The sequence below is a fragment of the Osmerus mordax genome, chromosome 4, assembly GCF_038355195.1.
Source record: "Osmerus mordax isolate fOsmMor3 chromosome 4, fOsmMor3.pri, whole genome shotgun sequence".
In the NCBI taxonomy this organism is placed as follows: Eukaryota; Metazoa; Chordata; class Actinopteri; order Osmeriformes; family Osmeridae; genus Osmerus; species Osmerus mordax.
In genome coordinates, this window is record NC_090053.1 from 17,239,125 (window position 1) to 17,259,072 (window position 19,948).

A 19,948-nucleotide genomic window follows, 5' to 3' on the forward strand; every position below is an offset into this window, starting at 1 on the left:
TAAAAATATATATATAGTTGTTGCTGCACTCTGGTGTTCGAAAATAATAACTCCTCCAATCATTGCACATCTCTCCCCCTCTCTCTTTTTTTTCACTCGTGCCAGTATACATAGTACGGCCAATCAAACAAACAAGTAAATGGCTAATACCGTTTGTGTTATATGGTATTTCCAGTATTCCAAAATAAAACAAAACAACGAAAACCAAGCATTTCTCCATAATCTGGTTCTGACATCCATAATGGACAAAACGATACTACGAGCCTATTTTTCATTGTTTGCAGATACCAGCATAAAGGATATGAAATAATCAAAACAACGATTAATGACTCTTATACCCAGGGTTCTAAATTAACTTTTTTGATCAGAATTTCCACTAGCCAAATTCTTTCCGGTGAAAATAAGAACAATTATGAGTTTCACTGAATGCATTTAATCATTTTATTAACATTGTTGGCATGAAAAACACAGAAAATGAAGTCAAATGAAGCACCGAAGTATGATGCAAGGGTATGTGCAATCACCAACACGTGACTAAGGACACGATTTATTGTAAATGGCTAAAACGTCCATTCCCGTCATGAGATTAACTCCTGCCCATGCATTTACAGTAACGTTTTGTCCTAAGCAGGCATTGATTAAAGATCCTGTAAAGTAAATTCCATGTTTTGCTTCTAAGTACATTATATACGTGTGAAATTAGTTCCTGACAGCAAGTGCAAAGGGCTAAAACTTTGTCACACTGAAATGTGGAGTTAAACCGAAGAACAGTCTCTTCCGTTTTCAGATCAGGTTTTAATGGGCGGAGCCAAAAAAATGCCCTATCTACGTCATTTCGCCCTACCTACGTCAGATCACTCAATGGCTCCTCCTGCTGTACTGTTATTGTAGCTTACATCAGCTAGCTAGCTAGCTTCTGGATGCCGCCCACCACCCGCAACTGCATCTTCCCTGGATGCAAGAACTCCAGCTGCGCTGCAACGCCATTTAAGTTCCCTATTGATAATGAAAGGAAAAATAGGTGTATAGATTTTGTGAAGAGCCACGCTCATGGAATGCTTCGGATAAACTCCAACAGCCGCCTCTGCACTGACCATTTCACGGCAGACAGTTTTAACATGGACCAGAGACAGACGGGGTTCACCAACACACGGCTTCTCTTGCAGCGCGGAGCCGTACTGAGCATCGCCCCTCCGGCCGTTCATCCTCCGGTCGCACCTGGACCATCCACCGCCGCCAGCAGGTCATCACTCAGTTCTGTGTGCTTGTTATAATTATACTAGATAACTTTTCCAGAGGTATCTCTGCTATGAGTTAGTGCAAACCGCTAAATTGATATTAGGCTACTCGGTGTAGAATGATGGTATTTTGGTGAAATGGTAGCTAATGTGTTAGAAGTAGCCTAGTTGAAGAGCTCACTGTCTGCTGTCTCTGGTGTCCATTTTTACTGTTACAGCTAAGGGGAACATTTCATTTACATGTATCTGTATGTTTCACTCATTGAACAAATAAATTCTAATTCTATACGGTTTTGTTCGGCTTGACATAGCGTCCATTATCTGGGTCGGAGGTAGGCACTAGGCAGCGAGGGGCGGAGCTTCAGCTCCTTCAGGCGACACGCCCCCCCCAGTCTCAAGCAGAGAAGACTGCTGATTTTTTTCTGATTTCAAAGCCTAATTTAATATACTTGGTGTTATTTTTTCATTCGAATTTGGATGGGTAGTTAATAACACATTATTCTGTGGTGTGGCGAACTTAAAACTCGTTTCCAGGTCCACTTTACAGGATCTTTAAACTGACCTAATATACTCTTTATTAAGAACAGTGTATTTACATTACAGAAGACTGTGTCAGTAAGCAACATAATATTTCTTATGCGTAGACTACATGCGGCAATCCTTACAAAACATGACAACATTTTCATTGTCAAACACAAGCCATTCCCGACCCGTCAGCCATTTGGCATTACATTTTCTTTTCTTCGTTTCTCTAGTGCTATCAATATCCTCATCCCCTGCCTCGTTCCTCTTCTCGCTAGTGATGGACATTCCGGCTCTTTTTCGTGAGCCGGCTTGTATGGCTCAGCTCACTAAAAAGAGCCGGCTCTTTTGGCTCCCGAACGGCTCTTTAAAAAATACATGTTTTAACTATGAATTTGACTATGATGGGTGTGAAAACAATTTGAATTAAATTATTAAATGAAATCATACTCGACCGTAACCACATATCTTTAAAAATGCATTGATTTGTCATGGCTCTCCTCCGAGTTTTGACTACTCTCTGACTGTGTGAGTTGGCTCGGCCCTCCCTCATGCAGGATTGACAGGAACAGAATGTGAGGATGATCGTGTGCGCCTTTAAGCCTACAAGTATTTTTTTGTTGTCCTTTGAATTAGTCAATTATTTTAAATACAATTAAAATTCATTATTTCATAATCATTTAGTTTTTATAGGCTGTATTAATCTATTAAAAATAGAGTCGGCTCTTCAGATATGCGAGCCAGCTCCCGACGTTCACCTTCAAGAGCCGGCTCTTAGAGCCGGATCGTTCGCGAACGACCCATCACTATTTCTCGCCCCCAGAAGTTTGTCCTAACCACCGCCGCATTAAGTTAACTTTTGACTTTACTTTCCTACTCTAGCTAGCTCTTATTACCTCCTATGATCCGCTATGCTTCGTTTTACTTCTTCCTTGTGTTTTCTGGTGGACGCTCCGTTCATTTCCACGGTTTCTCGCGCCGGTTTCATTTTAACTGCGCGCAGCCAATGGGCGTATAAAACGTTATAACGTAGCATTACGGCACAGTGTTCATGGGAAACTTATATTACGTAAGTACTGCCAGGGGGATAAATGACCGAGAACCATGCCGAGAACAGAGCCTTATGTATCATTCATGTAATGCATCATGTGTCACCGGCCAAACTGTCTAGTGAGTTTTTATTAACACCCGCCAAAATGAATTTTAACCCGCATTTGGCGGGTTGGCGGGTGTTAATTTAGAACCCTGCTTATACCATTTGCGTTGTATGGTTATTTCCTCTTTCCCCTTTCCATTATTTCCTTGTTTCAAAACGAAACAACCAAAATAAGCCGTTGTAAATGTGTGTTTGAGTTATTAAAGTGACAAAACGACATTACGGCCCTATTTTGCGTTTGTCAAAAACGGTTAGATAACGGGATGCGTGGGTGTATTTTCGAAAGTGGGCGTAATCAAACAAGTGGGAAGAAGAGACACCAGTGGGCGTTTCGGAACAAGAAATACTAACTTCCGAGTGTCCAGAAGGTGGCGCTGTTGTTTACTACAGTGAAGTTTCCGACCGACGACTGTTGGCCAGATGCTGACATTTTCCTCTCTATGGAAGGTCTTAATAGAACGATGTCGTTGTAGAAAATCGTATTCTTACTAGCCTGAGTTTGACATCTAGACAAACTTGGCAAAACTCTCTTTGAACTATGCTGTAATCGTGCCCTACGTGTCGATTAAGCCAGGTTCGATGGTGGTCTAAGAAATTAGGTCAACAGTTGTGTAGGCCTATTATACGCTACATTTGTCTAGAATGTATTTTATATTTCCCGCATCCGATGTGGGTTGTTTATGACGAAGCGGTTAAGTACTGTATACGGATCTCATTTACTCATGCATCATTTTACACATCTTTTGTTTTGGTCCTTGGAAGGGTTGTGTCTGAGCCAACCAATAGGGGGAATATAATACAGTGACGCATTTAGCAAACGCCTCTGTATCTTGTGGCGCAGCAAGGAAAGGAGCTTCAGTCGATTCATTCAAACACAGTGAACAGACCTACGACTTCACAGCAAACTGCATTGGAAAGAAACTATTTCAGTTTAAAAAAAAATCACTCAAGATTATTAGTGTTCCTTAATACTAGAAGCGCAAATACATATATTTTATACAGCGGCGTTTACCCCGAAGAGACCCTTATATTTGCATAAATATTTATTTGAGCTGTTGGCTACAGTTTCCTATCAATATGAAGACTAAATTCATCAACGGAGTGTCTTCTTCTCCGTCTATGTCGCTGGACCGCCTTGTTACAGAGAACGCACTGGTGGTTCACCCAGACACTGAAGACTGCAAAGACATCATCCGGCCTGATGAGCCTGAACTAGAGACGAAACGCAAAGCGTATTTATGGTGCAAAGAATTTCTCCATGGCGCATGGAAAACTGTGTCAGAGGAAGATTTCCAGATCAGCATTATAAGGTTTGAATATATGTATTTTAATGTGACACATCATATATATGATACTAAATCTCACAACCCATGTTATTTTTCCGAAAAAAAAATAGTTTTCTTCAAATGTGAATAGGCCTACGTTTTTTTTGTCTTTTAAGCTATGTAGCATAGCCAAACAGTTTGGGTTTCATGGCCACAATAGCATCCTTTAAGTTTATTTGTCTCGATTATTTTATATCCGCAGCCTATGTTCATTATTTGATTTTTAATTGATTGTCTCATAGCCATTTAGGCCTATAAAAGATGTTGGTGTCTACATCATTGATGTCTTCAGTCCGGGTTTAAAGCGAATATTGAATTAGGCCACAAACGTTCATGCGGACTAAATGTGTCGTTCCTATCTGGTGTCGTGACAGGGGAGGCCTTAGCAACAAGCTGTTCTTGTGCGCCCTGCCAGACAGTCTCAGCTCTCTGGGAGAGGAACCCCGGAACATCCTCCTGCGCCTGTATGGTGCCATCCTACAGGTGTGTCCCATAAACTGTATTTCCTTCTTAAATTTTACTGAACTTAAGTAGCCTGATCACGTTTCAGAATACTTACACAAATAATTATATGTAGTTTCAACACACAAACATTGTAATATTGATCTCACTGACATCAAACTGTCTTACAAGAAAAGGACGGTAACTGATGTTGTATGTTATGATTCCACTGTACCTTTGAGTGCTTATGAGTTCCACTTGGTGTAGGAGGTCTGCTGTGTTTCCCATCAGACAAAACTGTAGGCTGCCCTCATAACTTGTCAGACAGCACACCCGAAGGATGTCCTCAGTGAGTGAGCAGAGTGTGAACGAGTGAGTGTATTTGTGTGTGTGTGTGTGCGTGTGGGTGTGTGTGTGTGTGTGTGTGTGTGTGCATACTGCATATGCGTGTGTGTTTTGGTGTGGATGATGTTTGCTGTGAGGTCATGTACCACCAAGGCTGTATATGCGTGTGTTCTTTGCCGTAGGCTATCCAAAGGAGCGTGCCTTGAGCACTCTTGTTGCCAGGCGACCCCTACACACCACACGGTACAGTATGAGATCCCTGAAGTCTCAGCCCACCACAAAGTTCACACACACCTCGCAGGTCAATCCTGAGAACCTCTCCACTGTGGAACGTCTGGAACAGGGGCTTCTGTTCTCTGGTCCTATCTATAGATTTGTGCTTAGAAGCCACAGTATATAGTTGTTAAATAAAGCAGTGAGACAAGTTAGTGAGATGCTTAAAGGAGTGTTGGTAAAAACTCCTTTGTTATGAAGTAGCCTACCCTTCCCCTGAATCTCAACCTCAGACCATGTGATGTCTTTCTGCTGTGATGACAGTGACTGACTACAAACACCCTGCCTGTCCATCTGTGAAGAAAATATGGGGTTAAAGTCTTCCTAGTGGGTTTCAACGAGAAATTAACTAGTTGGCTTGAACAAAAATTAGCACCAGAGACTGACTAATGTTTGACTAGATGACTCATATTTACAATAATGTAGGGGAGGGTTTCTAGAACCTGTCGGCTGATCAACTAACATTCCATCACCCTTTGATCATCAGGTGACTACCTCAAACCGTCTTAAAACCGGTTATCACCACAGATATGATGGTGCAGGGTTGTTCAGGTCATCTTCTGAGGTGAGGGACATAGAAATACTGTTGTCTACCCTCCGCAGGGGGAAACATATCTGGTACTGACCAGTCCTCCAATGAGGGCTATCACCCGTACCCCCTCTACATCCCCATGTCCTCTGTCCTGGGGGACCATGGGAACTAGACCGTGCCCTCTGTCCTCTACAGCCATGGGAGCTAGTGGTGTGTGTCCCACTAGAGGACTGTGTGTGAGTCCTGCCGACTCATTGTTGTGATTGATTCGTGTGTACTCATGTACCTTGTTTTCTTTCATTGATAGATGTCATGTAATAAAGGAGAGTCCAGACAATCCAACAAAGAAAATCAATCTCAAGTAAGTAATCGGCCATCTCTCCAGATGTCTTATCAGATAAGCTAGTGTATTGATCATGACTAGGTCTAACCCTAACATACTTGACCTTAACCTCAATTGTCCCTGACTCTCATTGTGTGAGCTATGCCAGTTAGAATTTTCCGATGTCCTTGCTTTGCAGTGGAATCAGACACAAAGAAAAAAGCAATATATTCTTGCGATGCAAATAATAATCATAGCAGCTCAGATGGTTAGTAATGAATCGGATATTAGACTTTAAGCCTCTTCTGTATGTGTCCAAGGACGGTTATTGTAATAAAGATAATACCCCTTCAGTAGATTTACAGCTATCGCTGTCAGCACTGTGGCTGTGTGTTGCATAACCACCCCATTCTAATTAGAAGATGTTAGTGTGAGCTCAAGGGGCGATCGTTGTCCTGTCCTCTCCAGTACAATAAACTGAAGTTGGACACATGCATTCATAGGTTATTAAAACGGGTTAGGGCCCGGTCTATACTAAACCTATTAAATACAGTGGTGCTGTGTCCCCAGCAGAGAGCTCTCCCTCTGCTACACCAGAGTAACTCCTCCTCTAAAGCTCCTCTGGTAGTCTGGCTGTGCCGAGCCATGGCACCTAGATAATGTCCTTGACTTGTTTTTGTGTAGAAAAGCTGTGCTGTCTTCTCCAGCTCAGCCGCTGCAGTGAATGGTGGCCTGGCCAGCTCTCTTTCTCTATTTCTCTCTCTCGCTTTGTCTCTCGCTTTCGCTCTCGCTTTATCTCTCTCGCATACTCTCTAAAACAATCTGGCCCTTGTCTTCCCTGCTCCAGGGCAACCAGGCCCACTACTGCTACATTCACTTACCCACAGCTGTGAACTGTAACCCGTATGTCCTAACGTCTATGCTGGTGCAGGTATCTGGAACCTCATACCGGTCCATCTCTAACCCCTGGCAAAGTGTGCAGACCTATGTTTTGTGTGATTGCGATGTGTGTGTAACAGTGTGTGTGTGTGTGTGTGTTTCAGGGGGCGGAGGCCATGGTCCTGGAAAGTGTGATGTTTGCCATCCTAGCTGAGAGGGAGTTGGGGCCTAAACTCTACGGCATCTTTCCCCAGGGAAGGCTGGAGCAGTATGTTCCTGTGAGTTATGTCTGAGGCTGCTCAAAACCCTTGTGTGTGTGTGTGTGTGTGTTGAAATGAGACGATCAGAGCCAAGACAATCTGTGTTAATGTCATGTCAACAGTTGTCCTGCGTCCTAAACATTGAGGGGAGATACAGGATACTGAGGAACCAGAAAGCAGCGTGTTACATGACCATGTCTTTCTGTCGCTAGAGCCGCAAGCTGGAGACGGTTGAACTGAGCGTGCCCAGTGTCTCAGCGGAGATTGCAGAGAAGATGGCCAAGTTCCACGCAATGAGAATGCCCTTCAACAAGGAGCCCAAGTGGTTGTTTGGAACGATGGAGAAGTGAGTGATTCTGTTCTGTTCAAACATATTTCAGTGGGGTGGGTGGTTAGAGCAGATCAAGAGGTTTCAGGTTCAACTTCCATTCTTGGCAATTAATGCATTATAAGTGAGTGGGGTGGGGGCTTAGAACGATAGACTGGATTTTATTCCAACAACTCAGGAGTGGTGGTTTTGTTCTGTAAGTGTTCCATTCTGTTCCTTGAGAACCAGTAACAACGTATAGGTTTGTTCTAGAAGGCTGAAGAAACCATGGTTGCGTAACATTCAACATCTCAGGTGATGACTGGGAAGCCAGTAGGTGACTCAGTGATAGAAGAGCGTGGTCTGATCTCGACGTCAGTGAACAAACACCGTTATCAGCATTATCTCCTGTGGAGACGTGGCACGTCCGTTTTGGTTAGCTAATCCCCATCACAGGCTGGATATTGTCTGGGGTAAAAGACCTCAAAGAGTAGAAGAAGAACCAAACGATCAAAGAGAGGGGTAAAAATGAGAGGGTAACATAATGGTAAAATTGTATTGTACCACTTTAATGTCATTATTTCAATGTTATTTAATTCCATTCTGTTATCTTAATATTATTGTATACAATATGGTAGAACAACAAAGAGCAACGTGGTGGAACAGTGAGTGTACTGCCTCCCAGTCTGACCGCTGCTGCTCCTGTCTGCAGGTATCTGAAGCAGGTTCTGAGGATCTCCTTCACCAAGGAGAGCCTCACACGCAGGTTCAACCGCCTGCTGGGCTACAACCTCCCTCACGAGATGGACACCCTCAAGTACGGCCCCCACTATGCTATGCTATGCTATACTAAACTACACTATACTATACTACACAATACTATACTATCCAATATAAAATATCAAATCACCTTTTGTTGCTGCAGGTTCCTTCTAGACTCCACCCACTCGCCTGTTGTCTTCTGTCATAACGACTGTCAAGAAGGTACGAGGCCGCTCCGTGTGTGTGTGCATGGAGATGTGAATACATGTAAAACGTGTTTGTAAAACCCTGTTGATGTTTTGATTGGACTGCATCTGGTCTGGTTTCAGGAAACGTCTTGCTGCTTCATGGACGTGAGCGTTCAGACAAGCAGAAGCTCATGTTGATCGACTTTGAATACAGCAGCTACAACTTCAGGTTGGTCCACGGGCACAGTCACACACACACACACACACACACAAAGACACACACACACAGACACCCACACTATGACACTATTTCACCTTGACGGTTTGGCCACCTCTATTTAAGTAGAGGGATGTTCTGGACTACAGCCAGTTAGACTGGTCTAATTACTCCCATTGTTTCCTCTCCAGGGAGGACATATTGTCCTCTTGTTTCATATCAAATCTTCAGGGAGGACATCTTATTATGTCTTACGGTTTGACTTTTAACATAACCTAATGTCCTTTGACGGTTCGTGTACCTGAGGCCTGTTCCATAAAGCAAGTTTACCAATGTGTTTAGAGGGTTCAGCTTTCCCCTGTATTTCTCATGTTTCCAACCACTATTTAAGGTTGCTCTGACACATCCATGACTCACAGTCATGGCATTCTATGCATTTGTTGATGCAGTTTGTTAGGAAACTGAGACTGGTGAGACTTTGTAACACGCCATGAGGCCACTGATGCTCAACAGTTTTCTCAACGTTTCTGTACGTTTAAATAAAAACGTTGTTCCTAAGTCCTATTAAGCCATTAATATCCCCTAATTATTTTTCCAATGCTGTACTATTTAAGTGTGGACAACACTACAGAATTACTACTGTAATTCCTCCTGACTGTTACTGTACTGGGATTTTGGATTTCAGTAAATCCTGGAATGTTTTGGTGCCTCATTTCTTGGAAGCCAGGCTGCCCCTGTTATTGTGTTGTGGAGGCCTGGTAGCTCAGTGTGAAACTCCCCCACCAGCCCCTCTGCTTCCCTCCCTCGCATTACACCAGCCCCCCTGCTTCCCTCCCTCGCATCAGACGTGTCTAGGGCTCTGCACCTCGTGCCTCTTTCTCTTTCCTCTCTTTCTTCCCCTCGCTCTCTCACTCTCTCGAACTTTTTGTCTTTTTCACTAGCTCATGTCTCCCTCTCGTTCTACACCAAGTATGTCTAGGCAATAGCTTGATAAAGTAAAAACAAAATACTGTAATTATTTTCTTTATTTAAATTACGTTTCTTAAATGTGTTCACATAGTGGCAGAAAGTATTCAAGATTAACATAGCATGCTTGCTATGTTAATAAAAATGTGACTTGTAAGTGGTGGTTTTAGATTTCTATGTGTTCATGTGTTTCCTCTTGTCATCTGCAGGGGCTTTGACATTGGCAATCACTTTTGTGAATGGATGTATGACTACAGCTATGAGAAGTTCCCCTTCTTTAAGGTCACCTCCCAGAACTACCCCACCAAAGCCCAACAGGTATGTACTGTCAGGACCAGGGCTGTGTATCAGGTATATACTGTCAGGACCAGGGCTGTGTATCAGGTATATACTGTCAGGACCAGGGCTGTGTATCAGGTATATACTGTCAGGACCAGGGCTGGGTACCAGGTGTGTATAGGGGTGTACCAGGTATATACTGTCAGGACCAGGGGTGAAGAGCCACCACCTCATAAGACCGAGATCTGAGAGTTTGATGAGCTCAGAGTTTGAGACCTTCTCAAGCAGACAGTCCTCCTCCCTCCTTGTAAAGGTAGCATCTAGTGCACCCAGACCTGATACATAGGTCAGGGACAGCTCCACGCTACATCATCCAGTCATGTGAGTTCTCTCCTCAGCTGCATTTCTTTGGGAGCTACCTGCGGGAGTCTGACCGGGGCTTCGAGAACCTCTCTGAGGAGGACCAGAAGAACATTCTAGAGGAGATGTACATTGAAGTCAACAGGTTAGTTAAGGTGGTTACCAAGGCCTGTCTGTTAGTCAGCCTGTCTGTCTGTGACCAGCCTGTCTGTCTACTAACCTGTCTGTGGGTCTGTTGACCAGGTTTGCTATGGCCTCCCACCTGTTCTGGGGTCTGTGGTCCATCATACAGTCCAGGATCTCCACCATCGAGTTCGGCTACATGGTGAGTGTCTTTTACCATGGTCCCTGTTACCAAGGTGTATGTTACCATGGTCCCTGTTACCATGAGTGTCAGTAACAAGGTGTCTGTTAACAAGGTATCTGTCTCCATGGTGATTCTCTGTCACCGTAGCGAATGTTTCTCAGCTGGTGACGTGACCCATTTGGTGGCAGTGGGACACACAGACATATTTGTGTCTGTGCCACATCGCCTTTAGCACTCTGACTTCCATAAATATCTGCTGTGTCAGGGTAACAAGGGAATACTGGAGCAGAGGGGCCTGGACTCTGCCAAGACTGGCCTGGTCTGGTATGACGATAGTGTGTGATGTGTCTTAGGAATATACCCTGGACACGTCTGAACCTGGTTTTTCATTAATACTCCCTGGCCAGGTATGACTTAGTGTTCCTGTATCTCAGGAATACGCCCAGGCTAGGTCTGAACTGGTGTTTCAGGAATACGTCCAGGCCAGGTCTGAAACTGGTGTTTCAGGAATATGCCCATGCCAGGTTTGACGTTAGTGTTTCATGTGTTTCAGGAATACGCCCAGGCCAGGTTTGAGGCATACTTCAAGCAGAAGAGGATGTTTGGCGTTTAAAGGGGAGGAGCCACGCAACCTCTGCACTTTAACTCAGCCAGTCAGAGTGCATGACAAGGCTGTTATGGGGCCTGCAGTCTTGCCCCTGTGGGACCCATCCCCAGATATCTGAAGGGAAGTCTCAGTATGCATTACCGCTCAGTGTTCACGCTATTAAGCATTTACCTTTCATTCCATACTCCCGTTGTTGTCATGGTCACCCCCCCGTAGTCGCGAGTGAAAACTAAAAATCTCTGTGGGAAGATCGTGAGAAGGAAGTAAAGGGCCTCCGATTTTTCCTGTACATTCCCCCAGAGTAGATCCTTATTTTGGAAAGTCAACATTGTATCAATGTATCCATGCATCATTCCCTGATGGAAAAAAACCCTCTTCTATGAGTGGAAAATAACTGGACCCCCCTGCTGACCTCACCTGTTATCTACTGTATGACTCATCAACATATGACCAAGGTCCAGCTTCTGCTGATGACGTTAGAGCCTATTCCGACTTTCTGTCTAACTCATCACTCTCACTCCCACCAGTGGTCATAGTGCAGCAGGGTCAGCTTGAAAATGTAAACAGCGATTTCCCAATGTCTTGTTAATATGAAGTGTAAATACAACATGATAAACACATACAATAGTAGCTGACCTTTAAAGCGACAGTTCGCCCAAATGTCATTAACTGCTTTTGTCATTGGCTGCTGTGTTTTGTTGTGACATATTGTGACATTGTGTGCAGTGAGGAGAGCAGGGGGAGGGTAAACTGTGAACTGATAATGATTATGACAAAAGAAAATCATTTAGAGGGGTTTTAACCTTCATCTAGAAACGATTTGATTGTTTATTAATCTTCAGAACTGGATTTTACTGACTAATTTAACCTCCTTATTGCTAGATTTTTGTTTTTGTAATTTGTTACTTAGACTGTGATTGCTAGTTCTGTTGAATGCATATTACATTTTTGTATTTGTCTGTTAACAGACAGTGTCACTGTTGACAGTAATGTTGATGTTATTGTTTTATCTAATGAACCTCTTTCTCGCCTGGCATTGGTGGTTACCATGTCAGCAGCACTTTCCTTTCCACTTTTAGTTTTTTTAAGAAACATTGACAAACATTGTTTGTTGGTTGCACTTTATTGGTCAGATACTGAGACAACTGGGTTTTTACTTGACAGTGAATGACAGTCTCACCAAAACTGTCTGACTGATCTACCTTTTTACTGACACTGACAAGCATTGTTTGCCACGGACAGTGTTGTCTCTGGCCACTTCATCTTGTTATCACACACACACACACAAATATAGTTAGTTCATGCCTAGTACACATCTAATAAATATCTAGTACACAGACAATACAAGCAGTACCTACCACATCACATAGCGTAAATACAGTATTAAAAGTGCAAACAATACTTATATACACCAAGTACTTACCCAGTATTCCCAGTAAATACAGTACCATTGGATGAAGTGCTTACATTTTTCCTTGAATGGAATATGTATTTTTCTTAATAAGAAAACAGTGTTTCCACATGCTACGTCACAGTTGTGTGATCATGGCGATGCCATTCCATTCACGTAGAGCTAGGATGCTCTACATTTTATTTTCTGTCAATACCAAAACCTCTCATTCTCCTGCTGTAGATCTTCTGTGAATTCAACGTATGTGTTAAAACACCTGGGGTATAAAGTTTTGCATAGTTACTCTAAAGCCAGTATACTGTAGGTGTCCAGCCTCAGGCTGTGCTAACCTGCTGTCCTGTATAGTGATACAATCAGTTGTTTATACAACAACCTAGCCAAGCTAAATTCTTCTCGTGTGAATAACAATGTTATGTCTTCAACATCCTACTAACCAATGGAACTGAAAAGAAGTTTGCAAAAAGTAGTTATCTTGCATACCGACTGGTATCTAGCTATGCACAAATAAAGAAAAAAATAACATAATATCATAATTATAAAAAATAAAACATCTACCTTTGTGATTTTCTAAAGGGAGTCTTGCTTTGCAAACTGTAGAAAAAACAAGTAACTAATGTAACTTGTGGTCAACTAATAAAAATAAATAAATTAAACAATGACTTGTTTGTTGTCATTCCGATATACAAGAAGTGTATATTCTCAAAATGTACAGTATGTTACATGACCATGGACAGTCAAGATAATGAGGGTTTATGATGTTTACCATGTGGACATGGAATCTTCTTGGGCAACACATAGATGAGAGTACAGAAAATCTACTGTAGGATGTTGGAGTTGGAGGTTGGTCAGGGATGTACTTGCCAGCACATCTCTGACCAACCTCCAACTCAAAACCAACCACTTGTAACTCACTAGTACAGTGACAACCACTTCTAACTCACCAGTACAGCGATAACCACTTTAAATTCACCATCTTACCACTAACTACCCTCCAACTGACCACTGTACAACTGATCAGCACAGCCTAGGATACACCAGAAACGTATGTCTGCAGTCCTCAAAATGTTTGAGTTGCTGCAGTAATCAGGGAGAGAGCTGGGGGATGGGTGACAGTTGGCTCTCTAACATTGCCTCAGATGCCAAAGTCTTATGGAGGGCGGGGGAGGGAAATCAAAAAACTGAAGGATGGACCAGGAGACAGGTTATGAGCTCTAAACTAGCCGCTTTTAATGTATACGGTTTACTAGATGTTTACTGGTGGAGTGGACCTAATTGTGGTACTACCACTAGTTAAAGTGGAAAGTGAGTTCAATCTTAAACTGTGTCGAGATCTGCAGGATTCTTTACTGTTAAGGACCCAGCTTCCTGTCTTGTGTCAGTATGTGGCCTAGCATTCCAATGTGATGACATCATCCCAAGGTTGAGGCTGCAGGGTCCCCAAAAGCTTCTCAACAGTCAAACACGGATCAGTACGCATGTGTGTGTGTGGGTGTGTGTGTGAATGAACGTGTGTGAATACAGTGTGTGAGTGAGTGAATGAAATTAAATGGAAAATGCATAGCAAGCAATTGTTATTTTTATTTTTTTTATAACAAACAATATAACTAAAGGCATCACAGTTGCCCATTAATGTCAACATCTGAAATCCGTATCAGGAAACAGCTTTGTTTGATACCAGGCTGGAATGTGTCGTAAGAGTCTGGGGCCTCATGACTCCTCCTCATCCCCTATCCTCTACCCCCTACGTGCTTCCCCAACAGCCCATTGGCTGGGAGAGGGGGTGGGTCATGCCTGGGAATGGCCTTGAGAAGCAACAGTCAGCGTTTAATTACTTGGTTTTACCTATGGTGATGTTGCGCTTTGACTAGACTGGATTGCAGGGGGGGTGGGGATCAACAAAGCTGTGTTTTGGGGAGAGAGGCGTGCTATCTCACAGACTCTATCTCTCTCTCTATCTTTTGCTCTCTCAATGCTTTCTTGTTTCCAATTAGCAAACCATTATTTCTGTCTCTCACACACACTGGCTGTTCTCTGTCCAAATGAAAACCAAATGACCAATATGAGATGACATAGCAGCTGGGAGGAAGGAAGGAAACCTGTGAACGTTCCGAATCTCCCTTGGCTGAGATGACTGCATGGCCTGAACACCCCCAGTATTACAGTGCCCTCGTGTGGTAAACAAGGATATCTGCATACGATTGATGCACAAGAAGATCATATACCGTCTATAATATTTAAAATACTATAACATTATATATTTCATAAAACAGTGGCAAGATTGTTATAAAAAAACACCGCCAATATATTCTCTCACTCACATTCAAGTAATAGTCCTTCACATACCACTCATACATGTCCACATACACAAGTTAAATAAATATGTAAATTATCAAATGTAGCCTGGGTGCCAACCCAGCTTAGCCCCGCCCACAAAAAAAAATGGGAGTTGGGTCTGGGGTCGCTAGTTTTGGGAAAAACTATGTCCGGACCAATCAAATTGTCAGGGCGGGCTTTATACGATGATGGACAGATGATCAACAGTAACGTAATCAACCACGTCACCAAAGAGTGCTTGGGTTGAATTCGTTTTCAACAAACATGGCTGCCGCTTGAGAGCTGAGATGTGTAGATTCTGCCATCAAGTCTGTTTTAGAAGACATCAACAGCGCATTCATTTTGAAAGAGGAACAGAGAAACGCGATCAAGGCATTTGTCGATGGAATTTTTTTTGCCGTCCTTCCTACGGGATTCGGTAAAAGTTAACATACTACGTTGCTCTGATTGGTTGTAGGTCTATCCAATTGAGCGAAGAGGTATTTTATTTCCGGGTTCGGTTGAAACACGCCCCATACTCACAGCCCAACGGAGCGGTATCAGACTCATTTTCTGACTATAATTATGAGTATGACAACGTCAGGCTAAATAAAATGTATATTTGTGATCAAATATTATGATAATTTCCTGGTCTTGCCTAGGAGGCACCAGAGAATGTCTAATATGGGGAGAACTCCCACTCTCGGGAAACTTCCGGGTTCTGCAGTTCCACTCTAGTTCCATATGAGGGCGCTAACGGTCGAGTGCAGAATGAATGGAGGTCTATGGAGCTATACCCCTCAAAATCCACTTTTCTCAGGATATAATTCTTTGTTTAGTAATTTGAATGTTGAATTCAAAAGGGGAGGCAAATACAATACACACTGCTGGGTTAAAAAAAAAAAGTCACCTTTTGTTCTACAAAGCCTTTTAAAATGTCAATGACGTCATACACATTGTACGGCCAGAGATACTGCATTACGGCAAGCTCTGGTCACTTCCTTTTTTCTCTCGAGGCATCGACAACATAGCTGACAAGTTAGGCTCTCCCTGTCAATACACATGCTAGAAAGAGTTTTGGCTTGCTAATGTTGTTGCTAATGTTGCTAATGCTCTGACATTCTGATTCCACTTTGGATGCCATCAAGCGGGATCTCTGGTCGTATAGTCAGTCCTTCACTAACCAATCAGCATTCATTATCAGAATGCTATCGTGTTATGGGCAACAACGACTCACCCTGTAAGAAATCAAAAGGAAATAAGTACTCGTTCATTCAAATGTTTACCTATAATCCATGTAGAACATGCAAAAACTACAATCAAATCTGAGATTTCTCAACGAAAAATCAGGTGAAAGAGACAAATATAGCCGTTTAGCTCCATAGACTCCCATTCATTTTGCACTCGACCGCGATCACTCCCAGTGGAACTCTGGTGGAACTGCAACAAAATTCGGTATAATGGGGCTTAATAGGGAGTGGGCAGGCTCTCCTTAAACAGGCTCTGGAGGCACGCTTGAAAAAGCCGGCCTCAGATGAAGAGTGGATGCCACTGTGCGATTGGCTGGCGAACTGATCGCATCATCAAGCTCCAGTGTTGGTCCTCAGAGGCCCCTCCCTTCCCAAGGCTGGTTTGACCAATCAGGCGGCGTGTTGACTTCCTGCCTGCCAGGCTGTGGTAGACAGACAGCAGGATGGAACACTGATAGATGTCAGTTTCGGGCAGGGAGAAGGGAAGGACCTGGTTTAAGATGGTCACCTCTGTGTAGGGCTGGTATGAGCTCTTCTGATGATGCAGCTGAACCTGGTTACACTGGACACTGACCCTGGCATGCAGTGCTGCAAACATACACACACCGACACACACAAAGACACATTGGCATGGGTGGAAGCATTGTGTGACAGCATTGTTATACCATGTGTATTTGTGTATGCATGTACTATGTATGTGTGTGTGTATCTGTGTGTGAATGTGTATGTATGTGTGTATGTTTGTGTGTGTGTGAGAGAGTTTGTATGTATGTGTTTGTTTATGTATGTATGTGTGTGTGTGTTGGGAGGCGTGTAGTACCCTTCTGTGTGTGTGTGTGTGGTGGCAGAGTCCTGATCTTCAACAGCCCCACCTCCAGTCTCTGGCAGGTGGGCAGAAACCTCAGGGACAGCAGCACCTCACCCACCAGGTCCTGGAAAACACACTCACAATCAGCCTGGACAACACACACACACACACATCCCTAACTCTAACCCACATCACAAAACCCACATCAACTCACACACACACACCTAAACCAAACCCACATCACAAACACACAGACACAAACACACACAATCTTACACAGTCTGAAGAGCAAGGCTCAGTAAGTGTGTGTTGTACCTTCTGAGGTGTGTGCAGGTCCTTCAGCAGCTCCAGGGGGTAGGAGGTCATGTGGAGCTGACCCAGAGGAACCCTCACCTCGCCCAGAGACTCTTCTCTGGAGAAGCTGTCATAATCCTTCACCTGGGAAAACCACAGGGGTGCTGGACAGTAAACTCACCTGAAAAAAATTCTGAATACTGATATTTTTGGGGGCTTTTTTGTTGTTGCTTTGTTGCTATTGATGGGACAGTTGGAAAGAGACAGGAAAGCAGGGACAGAGATAGAGACAGGAAGCATGCATGCAGGAAATAGCCTTTATCGGATATGAACCAAGGCTCCTGCGTTAGTCATTAGCCTTGATAGTATTTGCTCAAGCCCAGTGAGCTTCCAGAGCACCCAGAATGCTGTTGTCTCTATGATGTACAGTCAGATTCTGACATGTGTTCAGTGTAGCATAGGATGGACATAAGAGTGTTAGAGTGTAGAGCAGAGGGCTGTACCTCCAGCCTGACTGTGTAGCGAGCCAGCTCTTTCTCCTGCTCCAGGGTGTGGATGAACTGGTCCCCAAAGGAGGGGCTGAGACTGTCCTTCACCACGCGGCTCTGCCACTCCCCCTGCACCCGCTGCAGGCTCCGCCCCTCCTCCACAGGCCCCGCCCACAGCAGCCGCACCCTGATGAAGGGGTGGAGCCTCTGGTTGGGAGCTCGTGGCTGCAGCCCACTGGCCTGCAGCACGGTGACCACCAGCTGGGACTGAACGTGGTTGTGATAGAGGGAGAACGTCAGGGAACCTTGCGCTTCCCGCTCCACATCCTGCCAGCTGCAGCCGGGCTCTGCCGGCAGGTCGCTGCTCGTAGACGGAGAGCTGGTCCACCTCGGGGCCTCCATCTGTAAATGCGCCGTTCTACTCAGGGTGGTTCTCAAGTTTACAGAGTTCAGTCTGTTTTAAGTACTTGCCTGTTTGGAGTGGCTTACCTTGTAGTTTGGAATGAACGAGTGTCGGGTCTGTGGCCCCTGTGGTGCGGTATCAAGAGGGAGGTAAGAATCTGAGGAAAACAGAATGTAGGTCAATAATGTGTGGTACAATTATCCTGACTCCAAACAGTACATTTATGTTCCATTGAATTTGGTTCTGTTCCTAAAGAGTTTGTGTGTGTGTGCTTGCTTACCAGGTTCCTGGTGTGTGTGTGTGTGTGTGTGTGTGTGTGTGTGTGTGTGTGTGCGTGCGTACCAGGTTCCTGGGGTGTGGGAGTGTATGTGCAGAAGTAGATGGTCTGCCACAACAGGAAGCCCATCGCCAGAATGAAAAAGACTACTGATATTCCCAGGATGATCAATTTCAGTTGCTCCGACATTGGCAAAAGCATGGCCTTCCAGGACACAGGGTCATGAATGAGGAAGGTCATTGCTCTGTGCAGAGCCTCTCTGAAGAAAGTAGAACCATATTTCAGTCAAGCCTCCACCTGTATCACCCCACAGATACCAACTAGTCAAATGTTTGCAGCATGCAAATCAAGACAGGGAGTAAAGAAAGATGGACCTTTTCAGCTTCTGTGTCCTGAAAGGTCTCCACATTCACTAACTGTCAGATATACTTCAGAGAAAGTACATTTATAGCCCTTCTCCCTGTAAACCTTGCTGTCAGAACAATACAGTGTCCTCGACAGTGTACCACAACCCCTCAGTAACTCACATTTTTTATTTACATTTATTCATTTAGCAGACGCTTATCGCTTATCCAAAGCGACTTCCAAGAGAGAGCTTTACAAAGTGCATAGGTCACTGATCATAACAACGAGATAGCCACAAAACATTGCGAGTAGCCAAAACATGAAGCACACATTGTGAACAACCAAAGTAAGTGCCAAAGGGAAGAACCATAAGAGCATGTAGTTAAACAAGTTACAATTAAACAACATGAACTGCTATAAGTGCAAGTGTACCTGTGAAAAAAAAAAAAAAGACAAGCAACAATAATAAAAAACAATATATCACGGCGAGTACAAACAATTTTAAATCAGTTACCACTAACCACAAGAGCAACAAGTCTCTATTCTATTTCTGATATTCCTCGTGTTGTACAGACTTGCTAGGCAGCTTGGCTATCCTGACACAAACAACACTAGGATCTTCACTGTTCACAAACTGAGGAAAGATTGAAAATAACAAAACTAAAGTTAAAGCTCTTACCTTGGGAAACCATTCACCCTGAAGTTTCATACAAAACAATGCAAATGCATTGGAAGCGCTATCTAGCTGCCTTTTCTGCCTCCTTGGCCGATTTATCCGAGGGCATCCGTCTCCCTCTGTCTGTCCTCTGTTGGTCTGTCACGATCTGCAGCACATATTTTGACTAACAAGTTTGGTTGGTTGATGGTGGCTGCCTCCCTAGCCGTCCTCCTGGTGTGTCAACACTAGCAACTTTATTGAAAGAGCTTCTGCCATCACGGCTTTACAATCAGCCTGACAATGGTCAGACATACAGTCAGGCAGGCTGGAGGCATAGAACAGGCATCTATAGACGTACAAAGCAGATCTTGAAATGTTACTGTACTCTCGGAATGAGGAAGTAAGGAGGAAGAAC

At 43.8% G+C, this 19,948-nt stretch overlaps 2 protein-coding genes across 4 annotated transcripts; one reads left to right on the forward strand and one right to left on the reverse strand.

The window, feature by feature from the left end:
- The first annotated feature begins 3,517 nt into the window (after positions 1–3,517).
- Positions 3,518–13,356, forward strand: chka (choline kinase alpha). Of its 3 annotated transcripts, XM_067234669.1 has the most exons (12): positions 3,532–4,226; positions 4,616–4,724; positions 6,140–6,193; positions 7,198–7,311; positions 7,506–7,639; positions 8,313–8,417; positions 8,526–8,584; positions 8,692–8,779; positions 9,943–10,051; positions 10,411–10,517; positions 10,616–10,697; positions 11,233–13,356. In XM_067234669.1, exons 1-12 carry the CDS (start codon positions 3,994–3,996, stop codon positions 11,290–11,292), a joined length of 1,254 nt encoding a protein of 417 aa, XP_067090770.1. In that variant the 5' UTR covers positions 3,532–3,993; the 3' UTR covers positions 11,293–13,356. The 3 variants fall into 3 exon arrangements, with proteins under 3 accessions (XP_067090771.1, XP_067090770.1, XP_067090772.1); XM_067234671.1 differs by lacking the exons at positions 3,532–4,226; positions 4,616–4,724 and adding an exon at positions 4,982–5,270; XM_067234670.1 differs by lacking the exons at positions 10,411–10,517; positions 10,616–10,697; positions 11,233–13,356 and adding an exon at positions 10,205–10,403 and having other exon boundaries at positions 3,518–4,226; positions 9,943–10,150.
- A 1,390-nt stretch (positions 13,357–14,746) lies between these two features.
- On the reverse strand, positions 14,747–19,700 carry syt19 (synaptotagmin XIX). The gene is made up of 7 exons (XM_067235111.1): positions 19,555–19,700; positions 18,596–18,789; positions 18,340–18,410; positions 17,866–18,252; positions 17,384–17,506; positions 17,081–17,192; positions 14,747–16,848 (listed from the first exon to the last, which is right to left on the reverse strand). The coding sequence occupies exons 2-7, from the start codon at positions 18,768–18,770 to the stop codon at positions 16,541–16,543; spliced, it is 1,176 nt and encodes a 391-aa protein (XP_067091212.1). The 5' UTR covers positions 18,771–18,789; positions 19,555–19,700; the 3' UTR covers positions 14,747–16,540.
- Between the last annotated feature and the right edge of the window lie 248 nt (positions 19,701–19,948).